Genomic DNA, 12,473 nt, shown 5'->3' with positions numbered 1-12,473 from the left:
GTGGAAGGGGTTAAATGGGGCTCCCAGTGCCCCCCCAGTATCGCCCAGTGCCCCCCATTGCCCCCATTAACCCCCAGTATCCCCCATTGCCTCCCAGTATCCCCCATTAACCCCCAGTATCACCCAGTGCCCCCCAGTATCCCCCATTAACCCCCAGTATCACCCAGTGCCCCCCAGTATCGCCCATTGCCCCCAGTATCCCCCATTGCCTCCCAGTATCCCCCAGTGCCTCCCAGTATCGCCCATTAACCTCCGTATTCCCCATTGCCCCCCAGTATTCCCCATTAACCCCCAGTATCCCCCAGTAACCCCCAGTATCCCCCATTGCCCCAGTATCCCCCATTGCCCCCCAGTATCCCCCATTAACCCCCAGTATCCCCCATTAACCCCCAGTATCCCCCAGTATCCCCCATTGCCCCCCAGTATCCCCCATTAACCCCCAGTATCCCCTATTGCCCCCCAGTATCCCCCAGAATCCCCCATTGCCTCCCAGTATCCCCCAGTATCCCCTTCTGCCTCCCCATCTCCTTCCAGCACCCCATAATAACCCCCATTAACCCCCACTATCCCCCATTGCCCCCCAGTCTCCCCCAGTCTCCTCCCAGTATCCCCCAGTAACCCCCAGTATCCCCCATTACCCCCCAGTATCGCCCTTTGCCCCCCAGTATCCCCCATTGCCCCCCAGTATCCCCCATTAACCCCCAGTATCCCCCATTAACCCCCAGTATCCCCCTTTGCCTCCCAGTATCCCCCATTAACCCCCAGTATCCCCCATTGCCCCCCAGTATCCCCCATTAACCCCCAGTATCCCCCAGTAACCCCCAGTATCCCCCATTGCCCCCCAGTATCCCCCATTAACCCCCAGTATCCCCCATTGCCTCCCAGTATCCCCCAGTAACCCCCAGTATCCCCCATTGCCTCCCAGTATCCCCCATTAACCCCCAGTATCCCCCAGTAATCCCCAGTATCCCCCATTGCCTCCCAGTATCCCCCATTAACCCCCAGTATCCCCCATTGCCCCCCAGTATCGCCCATTAACCCCCAGTATCCCCCAGTAACCCCCAGTATCCCCCATTGCCCCCCAGTATCGCCCATTAACCCCCAGTATCCCCCAGTAACCCCCAGTATCCCCCATTGCCCCCCAGTATCGCCCATTAACCCCCAGTATCCCCCAGTAACCCCCACTATCCCCCATTGCTCCCCAGTCTCCCCCAGTCTCCTCCCTGTATCCCCCAGTAACCCCCAGTATCCCCCATTGCCTCCCAGTATCCCCCATTAACCCCCAGTATCCCCCATTGCCTCCCAGTATCCCCCATTAACCCCCAGTATCCCCCATTGCCTCCCAGTATCCCCCATTAACCCCCAGTATCCCCCATTGCCTCCCAGTATCCCCCAGTAACCCCCAGTATCCCCCAGTAACCCCGAGTATCCCCCATTGCCTCCCAGTATCCCCCATTATCCCCCATTAACCCCCACTATCCCCCATTGCCCCCCAGTCTCCTCCCATTTCTCCCATTGCCCCCATTGATCCCATTGATCCCATTGCCCCCATTGATCCCATTGCCCCCATTGATCCCATTGCCCCCATTGCCCCCATTGCCCCCATTGCCCCCATTGATCCCATCGATCCCATTGCTCCCATTGCTCCAATTGATCCCATTGATCCCATTGCTCCCACTGATCCCATTGCCCCCATTGATCCCATTGATCCCATTGCCCCCATTGATCCCATTGATCCCATTGATCCCATTGCCCCCATTGCCCCCATTGATCCCATTGATCCCATTGCCCCCATTGATCCCATTGATCCCATTGCTCCCATTGCCCCCATTGCCCCCATTGATCCCATTGATCCCATTGATCCCATTGCCCCCATTGATCCCATTGCCCCCATTGATCCCATTGCCCCCATTGCCCCCATTGATCCCATTGATCCCATTGATCCCATTGCCCCCATTGATCCCATTGCCCCCATTGATCCCATTGATCCCATTGCCCCCATTGATCCCATTGATCCCATTGACCCCATTGATCCCATTGCCCCCATTGCTCCCATTGCTCCCATTGATCCCATTGATCCCATTGATCCCATTGCCCCCATTGCCCCATTGATCCCATTGCCCCCATTGATCCCATTGCCCCCATTGCTCCCATTGATCCCATTGATCCCATTGCCCCCATTGATCCCATTGCCCCCATTGATCCCATTGATCCCATTGATCCCATTGCCCCCACTGATCCCATTGTCCCCATTGATCCCATTGATCCCATTGACCCCATTGATCCCATTGCCCCCATTGCCCCCATTGATCCCATTGCCCCCATTGCCCCCATTGCCCCCATTGATCCCATTGCTCCCATTGCCCCCATTGCCCCCATTGATCCCATTGCCCCCATTGCCCCCATTGCCCCCATTGCCTCCCAGTAACCCCATTGACCCCATTGATCCGATTGCCCTTGTTGCTCCTATTGCCCCCATTGCCCCCATTGATCCCATTGATCCCATTGATCCCATTGCCCCCATTGCTCCCATTGATCCCATTGATCCCATTGATCCCATTGATCCCATTGCCCCCATTGCCCCCATTGATCCCATTGATCCCATTGCCCCCATTGCCCCCATTGATCCCATTGCCCCCTTTGATCCCATTGATCCCATTGTCCCCATTGATCCCATTGCCCCCATTGCCCCCATTGATCCCATTGATCCCATTGATCCCATTGCCCCCATTGATCCCATTGCCCCCATTGCCCCCATTGATCCCATTGATCCCATTGATCCCATTGCCCCCATTGATCCCATTGCCCCCATTGATCCCATTGATCCCATTGCCCCCATTGATCCCATTGATCCCATTGACCCCATTGATCCCATTGCCCCCATTGCTCCCATTGCTCCCATTGATCCCATTGATCCCATTGCCCCCATTGCCCCATTGATCCCATTGCCCCCATTGATCCCATTGCCCCCATTGCTCCCATTGATCCCATTGATCCCATTGCCCCCATTGATCCCATTGCCCCCATTGATCCCATTGATCCCATTGATCCCATTGCCCCCACTGATCCCATTGTCCCCATTGATCCCATTGATCCCATTGACCCCATTGATCCCATTGCCCCCATTGCCCCCATTGATCCCATTGCCCCCATTGCCCCCATTGCCCCCATTGATCCCATTGATCCCATTGCCCCCATTGATCCCATTGATCCCATTGATCCCATTGCCCACTCACAGTTCCCACAAATGAATAGGATCACGAAATAGACACAGACGAGCATCCCGGGGAATACGGGTCCCCCATAAGCCATGATCCCATCGTACATCACCGCGTTCCAGTCCTCCCCTGTTAGGATCTAGGGACACAAATAGGGGATTTTTGGTGTCCTTAAAGAGGTTTTGGGGTCTTTAAAGGGGGTTTTGGGTTCCCTAAGGGTGTTTATGGTGTCCCTAAGTGGGTTTTTGGTGTCCTTAAAGGGGTTTTGGGGTCTTTAAAGGGGATTTTGGGGTCCCTAAGGGTGTTTCTGGGGTCTTTAAAGGGGTTTTTGGTGTTCTTAAAGGTGTTTTGGGGTCTTTAAAGGGGATTTTGGGGTCCCAAAGGGTGTTTTTGGTGTCCTTAAAGGGTTTTTGGGGTCTTTAAAGGGGATTTTGGGTCCCCTAAAGGTGTTTTGGGGTATTTAAAGGGGATTTTGGGGTCCCTAAGGGTGTTTATTGTGTCCCTAAGGAGGTTTATGGTGTTCTTAAAGGGGTTTTGGGGTCTCTAAGGGTGTTTATTGTGTCCCTAAAGGGGTTTTTGATGTCCTTAAAGGGGATTTTTGGGGTCTTTAAAGGGGTTTTTGGGGTATTTATAGGGTTTCATAGCACCTGGAACACGGTGAGCAGCGCCTGGGGGAAGGTGTCGAAGGTGCTTCGCTTTAAAGAGGGTTTTGGGGTCTTTAAAGGGGATTTTGGGGTCCCTAAGGAAGTTTTGGGGTCCCTAAGGGGGTTTTTGGTGTTCTTAAGGAGGTTTTGGGGTCTTTATAGGGGGTGTTTGGGGTCCCTAAGGGTGTTTATTGTGTCCCTAAAGGGGTTTTTGGTGTCCTTAAAGGGGTTTGGGGGTCTTTAAGGGGGATTTTGGGGTCCCTAAGGGTGTTTCTGGGGTCTTTAAAGGGGATTTTGGGGGCTCTAAGGGTGTTTATTGTGACCCTAAGGAGGTTTATGGTGTCCTTAAGGATATTTTGGGGTATTTATAGGGTATTTTTGGGGTTATTTATAGGGTTTCATAGCACCTGGAACACGGTGAGCAGCGCCTGGGGGAAGGTGTCAAAGGTGCTTCGCTTTAAAGGGGGTTTTGGGGTCCCTAAGGGTGTTTATTGTGTCCCTAAGTGGGTTTTTGGTGTCCTTAAAGGGGTTTTGGGGTCTTTAAGGGGGATTTTGAGGACCCTAAGGGTGTTTCTGGGGTCTTTAAAGGGGATTTTTAGTGTTTTTGGGGTCTTTAAAGGGGTTTTTGGGGTCCCCAAGGGTGTTTATTGTGTTCCTAAAGGGGTTTTTGGTGCCCTTAAAGGGGTTTTGGGGTCTTTAAGGGGGATTTTGGGGTCCCTAAGGGTGTTTCTGGGGTCTTTAAAGGGGGTTTTGGGGTCTCTAAGGGTGTTTATTGTGTCCCTAGGAGGTTTATGGTGTCCTTAAGGATATTTTGGGGTCTTTAAAGGGGATTTTGGGGTCCCTAAGGGTGTTTATGGTGTCCCTAAGTGGGTTTTTGGTGTCCTTAAAGGGGTTTTGGGGTATTTAAAGGGTGTTTTTGGGGTATTTATAGGGTTTCAGAGCACCTGGAACACAGTGAGCAGCGCCTGGGGGAAGGTGTCGAAGGTGCTTCACTTTAAAGGGGATTTTGGGGTCCCTAAGGGTGTTTCTGGGGTCTTTAAAGGGTGTTTTTGGGGTCTTTAAGGGGGATTTTGGGGTCTCTAAGGGTGTTTATGGTGTCCCTAAAGGTGTTTTTGGTGTCCTTAAAGGGGTTTTGGGGTCTTTAAGGGGGATTTTGGGGTCCCTAAGGGTGTTTCTGGGGTCTTTAAAGGGGATTTTTGTGTCCTTAAAGGTGTTTTGGGGTCTTTAAGGGGGATTTTGAGGACCCTAATGGTGTTTATGGGGTCTTTAAAGGGGATTTTTGTGTTCTTTAAGGGGTTTTTGGGGTCTTTAAAGGGGTTTTTTGGGGTATTTATAGGGTTTCAAAGCACCTGGAACACAGTGAGCAGCGCCTGGGGGAAGGTGTCGAAGGTGCTTCGCTTTAAAGGGGGTTTTGGGGTCTTTAAAGGGGATTTTGGGGTCCCTAAGGAAGTTTTGGGGTCCCTAAGGGGGTTTTTGGTGTTCTTAAGGAGGTTTTGGGGTCTTTATAGGGGGTTTTTGGGGTCCTTAAGGGTGTTTTTGGGATCCCTAAAGGTGTTTTTGGTGTCCTTAAAGGGGTTTTGGGGTCTTTAAAGGGGATTTTGGGGTCCCTATGCGTGTTTCTGGGGTCTTTAAAGGGGATTTTGGGGTCCCTAAAGGGGTTTTTGGTGTCCTTAAAGGGGTGTTTGGTGTCCTTAAATTGGTTTTGGGGTCTTTAAAGGGGATTTTGGGGTCCCTAAGGGTGTTTCTGGGGTCTTTAAAGGGGATTTTGGGGTCCCTAAGGGCGTTTATTGTGTCCCTAAGGGGGTTTTTGGTGTTCTTAAGGAGGTTTTGGGGTCCTTAAAGGGGTTTTTTGTGTCCTTAAAGGGGGTTTTGGGTTCCCTAAGGGTGTTTTTGGGGTCTTTAAAGGGGTTTTTGGGGTATTTATAGGGTTTCAAAGCACCTGGAACACGGTGAGCAGCGCCTGGGGGAAGGTGTCGAAGGTGCTTCGCTTTAAAGGGGGTTTTGGGGTCTTTAAAGGGGATTTTGGGGTCCTTAAGGGTGTTTCTGGGGTCTTTAAAGGGGTTTTTGGTGTCCATAAGGGAGTTTTGGGTTCCCTAAGGTTGTTTCTGGGGTCTTTAAAGGGGTTTTTGGTGTCCTTAAAGGGGTTTTGGGGTCTTTAAAGGGGATTTTGGGGTCCCTAAGGATATTTCTGGTGTCCCTAAGGAGGTTTTGGGGTCCCTAAGGGTGTTTATTGTGTCCCTAAAGGGGTTTTTGGTGTCCTTAAAGGTGTTTTGGGGTCTTTAAGGGGGATTTTGGGATCCCTAAGGGTGTTTCTGGGGTCTTTAAATGAGATTTTGGGGTCTCTAAGGGTGTTTATTGTGTCCCTAAAGGGGTTTTTGGTGTCCTTAAAGGGGTTTTGGGGTATTTAAAGGGGATTTTGGAGTCCCTAAGGGTGTTTATGGTGTCCCTAAAGGGGTTTTTGGTGTCCTTAAAGGGGTTTGGGGGTCTTTAAGGGGGATTTTGGGGTCCCTAAGGGTGTTTCTGGGGTCTTTAAAGGGGATTTTGGGGTCCCTAAGGGTGTTTATTGTGTCCCTAAGGAGGTTTTGGGGTCCCTAAGGGGGTTTTTGGTGTTCTTAAGGAGGTTTTGGGGTCTTTAAGGGGGATTTTGGGGACCCTAAGGGTGTTTCTGGGGTCTTTAAAGGGGATTTTTAGTGTTTTTGGGGTCTTTAAAGGGGTTTTTTGGGGTATTTATAGGGTGTTTTTGGGGTATTTATAGGGTGTTTTTGGGTTATTTATAGGGTTTCATAGCACCTGGAACACGGTGAGCAGCGCCTGGGGGAAGGTGTCGAAGGTGCTTCGCTTTAAAGGGGTTTCTGGGGTCTTTAAAGGGGTTTTTGGTGTCCCTAAGGAGGTTTTGGGGTCCCTAAGGGGGTTTTTGGTGTTCTTAAGGAGGTTTTGGGGTCTTTATAGGGGGTGTTTGGGGTCCCTAAGGGTGTTTATTGTGTCCCTAAGTGGGTTTTTGGTGTCCTTAAAGGGGTTTTGGGGTCTTTAAAGGGGATTTTGGGGTCCCTAAAGGTGCTTTTGGTGTCCTTAAAGGGGTTTTGGGGTCTTTAAAGGGGATTTTGGGTTCCCTAAGGGTGTTTTTGGGATCCCTCAGGGTTTTTATTGTGTCCCTAAGGAGGTTTTGGGGTCTCTAAGGGTGTTTATGGTGTCCCTAAAGGGGTGTTTGGTGTCCTTAAAGGGGTTTTTGGTGTCCTTAAATGGGTTTTGGGGTCTTTAAAGGGGATTTTGGGGTCCCTAAAGGTGTTTATTGTGTCCCTAAGGAGGTTTTGAGGTCCCTAAGGGGGTTTTTGGTGTTCATAAGGAGGTTTTGGGGTCTTTAAAGGGGTTTTTTGGGGTCCCTATATGGGATTTTGGGGTCCCTAAGGGTGTTTATTGTGTCCCTAAGGAAGTTTTGGGGTCCCTAAGGGGGTTTTTGGTGTTCTTAAGGAGGTTTTGGGGTCTTTAGAGGGGGTTTTGGGGTTTTAAGAGGGATTTTGGGGTCCCTAATAGTGTTTCTGGGGTCTTTAAAGGGGTTTTTGGTGTTCCTAAGGGTGTTTTTGGGGTCTTTAAAGGGGATTTGGGGGACCCTAAGGGTGTTTATTGTGTCCATAAGGGGGTTTTTGGTGTTCTTAAGTAGGTATGGGGGTCTTTAAAGGGGATTTTGGGGTCTTTTAAGGGGGATTTTGGGGTCCCTAAGGATGTTCATTGTGTCCCTAAGGGGGGTTTTTGGTGTCCTTAAAGGTGTTTTGGGGTCTTTAAAGGGGTTTATTGTGTCCTTAAAGGGGGTATTGGGGTATTTAAAGAGTGTTTTTGGGGTATTTAAAGGGTATTTTTGGGGTATTTATAGGGTTCCATAGCACCTGGAACACAGTGAGCAGCGCCTGGGGGAAGGTGTCGAAGGTGCTTCGCTTTAAAGGGGATTTTGGGGCCCCTAAGGGTGTTCATTGTGTCCCTAAGGAGGTTTTGGGGTCCCCAAGGGGGTTTTTGGTGTTCATAAGGAGGTTTTGGGTTCCCTAAGGGTGTTTCTGGGGTCTTTAAAGGGGTTTTTGGTGTCCTTAAAGGGGTTTGGGGGTCTTTAAAGGGGATTTTGGGTTCCTAAGGGTATTTCTGGGGTATTTAAAGGGTATTTTTGGGGTATTTAAAGGGTGTTTTTGGGGTATTTATCGGGTTTTAAAGCACCTGGAACACGGTGAGCAGCGCCTGGGGGAAGGTGTTGAAGGTGCTTCGCTTTAAAGGGTATTTTGGGTTCCCTAAGGTTGTTTCTGGGGTCTTTAAAGGGGATTTTTGTGTCCTTAAAGGGGTTTTGGGGTCTTTAAAGGGGATTTTGGGGTCCCTAAATGGGATTTTGGGTTCCCCAAGGATGTTTATTGTGTCTCTAAGGGGGTTTTTGGTGTTCTTAAGTAGGTTTTGGGGTCTTTAAAGGGGATTTTGGGGTATTTATAGGGTTTCAGAGCACCTGGAACACGGTGAGCAGCGCCTGGGGGAAGGTGTCGAAGGTGCTTCGCTTTAAAGGGTGTTTCTGGGGTCTTTAAAGGGGGTTTTGGGGTCCCAAAGGGTGTTTATTGTGTCCCTAAGGGGTTTTGGTGTCCCTAACAGTGTTTTTGGGGTCTTTAAAGGGGATTTGGGGGACCCTAAGGGTGTTTCTGGGGTCTTTAAAGGGGATTTTGGGGTCCTAAGGGTATTTCTGGGGTATTTAAAGGGTATTTTTGGGGTTATTTATAGGGTGTTTTTGGGGTATTTATAGGGTATTTTTGGGGTATTTATAGGGTTTCATAGCACCTGGAACACAGTGAGCAGCGCCTGGGGGAAGGTGTCCAAGGTGCTTCGCTTTAAAGGGGATTTTGGGGTCTTTAAAGGGGTTTTTGGTGTCCCTAAGGAGGTTTTGGGGTCCCTAAGGGGGTTTATTGTGTCCCTAAGGAGGTTTTGGTGTTCTTAAGGAGGTTTTGGGGTCTTTAAAGGGGATTTTGGGGTCCCTAAGGGTGATCTTGGGATTCCTAAAGGGGTTTTTGGTGTCCTTAAAGGGGTTTTGGGGTCTTTAAAGGGGATTTTGGGTTCCCTAAGGGTGTTTATTGTGTCCCTAAGGGGGTTTTGGTGTCCCTAACAGTGTTTTTGGGGTCTTTAAAGGGGATTTTGGGGTCCCTAAGGGTGTTTCTGGGGTCTTTAAAGGGGATTTTGGGGTCTCTAAGGGTGTTTATTGTGTCCCTAAGGAGGTTTTGGGGTCCCTAAGGGGGTTTTTGGTGTTCATAAGGAGGTTTTGGGGTCTTTAAAGGGGGTTTTTGGTCTTTAAAGGGGATTTTGTGGTCCCTAAGGGTGTTTTTGATGTCCCTAAGGGGGTTTTTGGTGTCCTTAAAGGGGATTTTGGGTCTTTATAGGGGATTTTGGGTTCCCTAAGGGTGTTTTGTGGTCTTTAAAGGGGATTTTAGGGTCCCTAAGGGTGTTTCTGGGGTCTTTAAAGGGGATTTTGGGGTCCCTAAGGGCGTTTATTGTGTCCCTAAGGGGGTTTTTGGTGTTCTTAAGGAGGTTTTGGGGTCCTTAAAGGGGCTTTTTGTGTCCTTAAAGGGGGTTTTGGGTTCCCTAAGGGTGTTTTTGGGGTCTTTAAAGGGTATTTTTGGGGTATTTATAGGGTTCCATAGCACCTGGAACACGGTGAGCAGCGCCTGGGGGAAGGTGTCGAAGGTGCTTCACTTTAAAGGGGGTTTTGGGATCTTTAAAGGGGATTTTGGGGTCCTTAAGGGTGTTTCTGGGGTCTTTAAAGGGGTTTTTGGTGTTCTTAAAGGTGTTTTGGGGTCTTTAAAGGGGATTTTGGGGTCCCAAAGGGTGTTTTTGGTGTCCTTAAAGGGTTTTTGGGGTCTTTAAAGGGGATTTTGGGTCCCCTAAAGGTGTTTTGGGGTATTTAAAGGGGATTTTGGGGTCCCTAAGGGTGTTTATTGTGTCCCTAAGGGGGTTTTTGATGTCCTTAAAGGGGTTTTGGGGTCTTTAAAGGGGATTTAGGGGTCTTTAAGGGGGATTTTGGGGTATTTATAGGGTGTTTTTGGGGTCTTTAAAGGGTTTTTTTGGGGTATTTATAGGGTTTCATAGCACCTGGAACACGGTGAGCAGCGCCTGGGGGAAGGTGTCGAAGGTGCTTCGCTTTAAAGGGGATTTTGGGGTCCCTAAGGGTGTTTTTGGGATCCCTAAAGGGGTTTTTTGTGTCCTTAAAGGGGTTTTGGGGTCTTTAATGGGGATTTTGGGGTCTTTAAAGGGGTTTTTGGTGTCCATAAGGGAGTTTTGGGGTCCCTAAGGGGGTTTCTGGGGTCTTTAAAGGGGATTTTGGGGTCCCTTACGGTGTTTCTGGGGTCTTTAAAGGGGTTTTTGGGTCTCTAAGGGTGTTTATTGTGTCCCTAAGGAGGTTTATGGTGTCCTTAAGGATATTTTGGGGTCTTTAAAGGGTATTTTTGTGTATTTATAGGGTTCCATAGCACCTGGAACACAGTGAGCAGCGCCTGGGGGAAGGTGTCGAAGGTGCTTCGCTTTAAAGGGGGTTTTGGGGTCCCTAAGGGGGTTTATTGTGTCCCTAAGGAGGTTTTGGGGTCCCCAAGGGGGTTTTTGGTGTTCTTAAGGAGGTTTTGGGGTCTTTAAGGGGGATTTTGGGGTCCCTAAGGGTGTTTCTGGGGTCTTTAAAGGGGATTTTTAGTGTTTCTGGGGTCTTTAAAGGGGTTTTTTGGGGTCTTTAAAGGGTATTTCTGGGGTATTTATAGGGTATTTTGGGGTATTTATAGGGTGTTTTTGGGGTATTTATAGGGTGTTTTTGGGGTATTTATAGGGTTCCATAGCACCTGGAACACGGTGAGCAGCGCCTGGGGGAAGGTGTCGAAGGTGCTTCTCTTGGTCTGTGTCTCGTCGAAGCTGAATTTGCCCCCGAAGAGCTGCATCCCCAGCAGGGCGAAGATGATGATGAACAGGAACAGCAGCAGCAGCAGCGACGCGATGGACTTCATGGAGTTCAATAGGGAGCCAACAAGGTTACTCAGCGACGCCCAGTGTCTGCAGGGGTTAATAGGGTTAATAGGGGTATTGGGGTTAATAGGGGTATTAGGGGTATTAGGGTTATTAGGGTTATTGGGGTTATTGGGGTTATTGGGGTTATTGGGGTTATTAGGGTTATTAGGGTTATTATTAGGGTCATGGAGTTCAACAGGGAGCCAACCAGGTTACTCAGCGACGCCCAGTGTCTGCAGGGGTTAATAGGGTTAATAGGGTTAATAGGGGTATTGGGGTTATTGGGGTTATTAGGGTTATTAGGGTTATTGGGGTTATTAGGGTTATTAGGGTTATTGGGGTTATTGGGGTTATTAGGGTTATTAGGGTTATTGGGGTTATTGGGGTTATTGAGGTTATTGGGGTTATTAGGGTTATTGGGGTTATTGGGGTTATTGGGGTTATTAGGGGTATTAGGGTTATTGGGGTTATTGGGGTTATTAGGGTTATTAGGGTTATTGGGGTTATTAGGGTTATTGGGGTTATTGGGGTTATTAGGGTTATTGGGGTTATTAGGGTTATTAGGGTTATTGGGGTTATTGGGGTTATTGGGGTTATTAGGGTTATTAGGGGTATTAGGGTTACTAGGGGTATTAGGGTTACTAGGGGTATTAGGGTTATTGGGGTTATTGGGGTTATTAGGGTTATTGGGGTTATTAGGGGTATTAGGGTTATTAGGGGTATTAGGGTTATTGGGGCTATTGGGGTTATTGGGGTTATTGGGGTTATTGGGGTTATTAGGGTTATTGGGGTTATTAGGGTTAGTGGGGTTATTGGGGTTATTGGGGTTATTAGGGTTATTAGGGTTATTAGGGTTATTGGGGTTATTAGGGTTATTAGGGGTATTAGGGTTATTGGGGTTATTAGGGTTATTAGGGTTATTGGGGTTATTGGGGTTATTGGGGTTATTGGGGTTATTAGGGTTATTAGGGTTATTAGGGGTATTGGGGTTATTAGGGTTATTAGGGTTAATAGGGGTATTGGGGTTATTGGGGTTATTAGGGTTATTAGGATTATTGGGGTTATTAGGGTTATTAGGGTTATTGGGGTTATTGGGGTTATTAGGGTTATTATGGTTATTGGGGTTATTAGGGGTATTAGGGGTAATAGGGTTATTAGGGTTATTAGCGTTATTAGGGTTATTGGGGTTATTGGGGTTATTAGGGTTATTGGGGTTATTAGGGTTATTAGGGTTATTGGGGTTATTGGGGTTATTGGGGTTATTGGGGTTATTATTAGGGTCATGGAGTTCAATAGGGAGCCAACAAGGTTACTCAGCGACGCCCAGTGTCTGCAGGGGTTAATAGGGTTAATAGGGTTATTAGGGTTATTGGGGTTATTAGGGGTATTAGGGGTATTAGGGTTATTAGGGTTATTGGGGTTATTGGGGTTATTGGGGTTATTAGGGTTATTGGGGTTATTAGGGTTATTAGGGTTATTGGGGTTATTGGGGTTATAGGGTTATTGGGGTTATTAGGGTTATTAGGGTTATTAGGGTTATTGGGGTTATTGGGGTTATTAGGGTTATTGGGGTTATTGGGGTTATTGGGGTTATTAGGGTTATTGGGGGTAT

At 48.6% G+C, this 12,473-nt stretch overlaps 1 protein-coding gene and 1 pseudogene across 1 annotated transcript in view; one reads left to right on the top strand and one right to left on the bottom strand.

The window, feature by feature from the left end:
• The window catches only part of LOC107307847 (voltage-dependent L-type calcium channel subunit alpha-1F-like), a 35,975-nt gene extending 25,051 nt beyond the window's left edge, over window positions 1-10,924 (bottom strand). The window contains exons 1-2 of the mRNA XM_085535567.1: window positions 10,699-10,924; window positions 3,237-3,357 (exon numbers count right to left, since the gene is read on the bottom strand). Of these exons, the coding sequence (XP_085391693.1) occupies window positions 3,237-3,357; window positions 10,699-10,860 (283 nt within the window). The 5' untranslated portion in view covers window positions 10,861-10,924. The remainder of the gene's footprint in view (window positions 1-3,236; window positions 3,358-10,698) is intronic.
• Window positions 15-1,528, top strand: LOC146751120 (uncharacterized; annotated as a pseudogene).
• Window positions 10,925-12,473: the final 1,549 nt, after the last annotated feature.

Source organism: Coturnix japonica, unplaced genomic scaffold (genome assembly GCF_054131305.1).
Source record: "Coturnix japonica strain WE unplaced genomic scaffold, WE-NBRP24 Scf131, whole genome shotgun sequence".
In the NCBI taxonomy this organism is placed as follows: Eukaryota; Metazoa; Chordata; class Aves; order Galliformes; family Phasianidae; genus Coturnix; species Coturnix japonica.
This window is presented reverse-complemented; position numbering and strand designations above follow the sequence as displayed.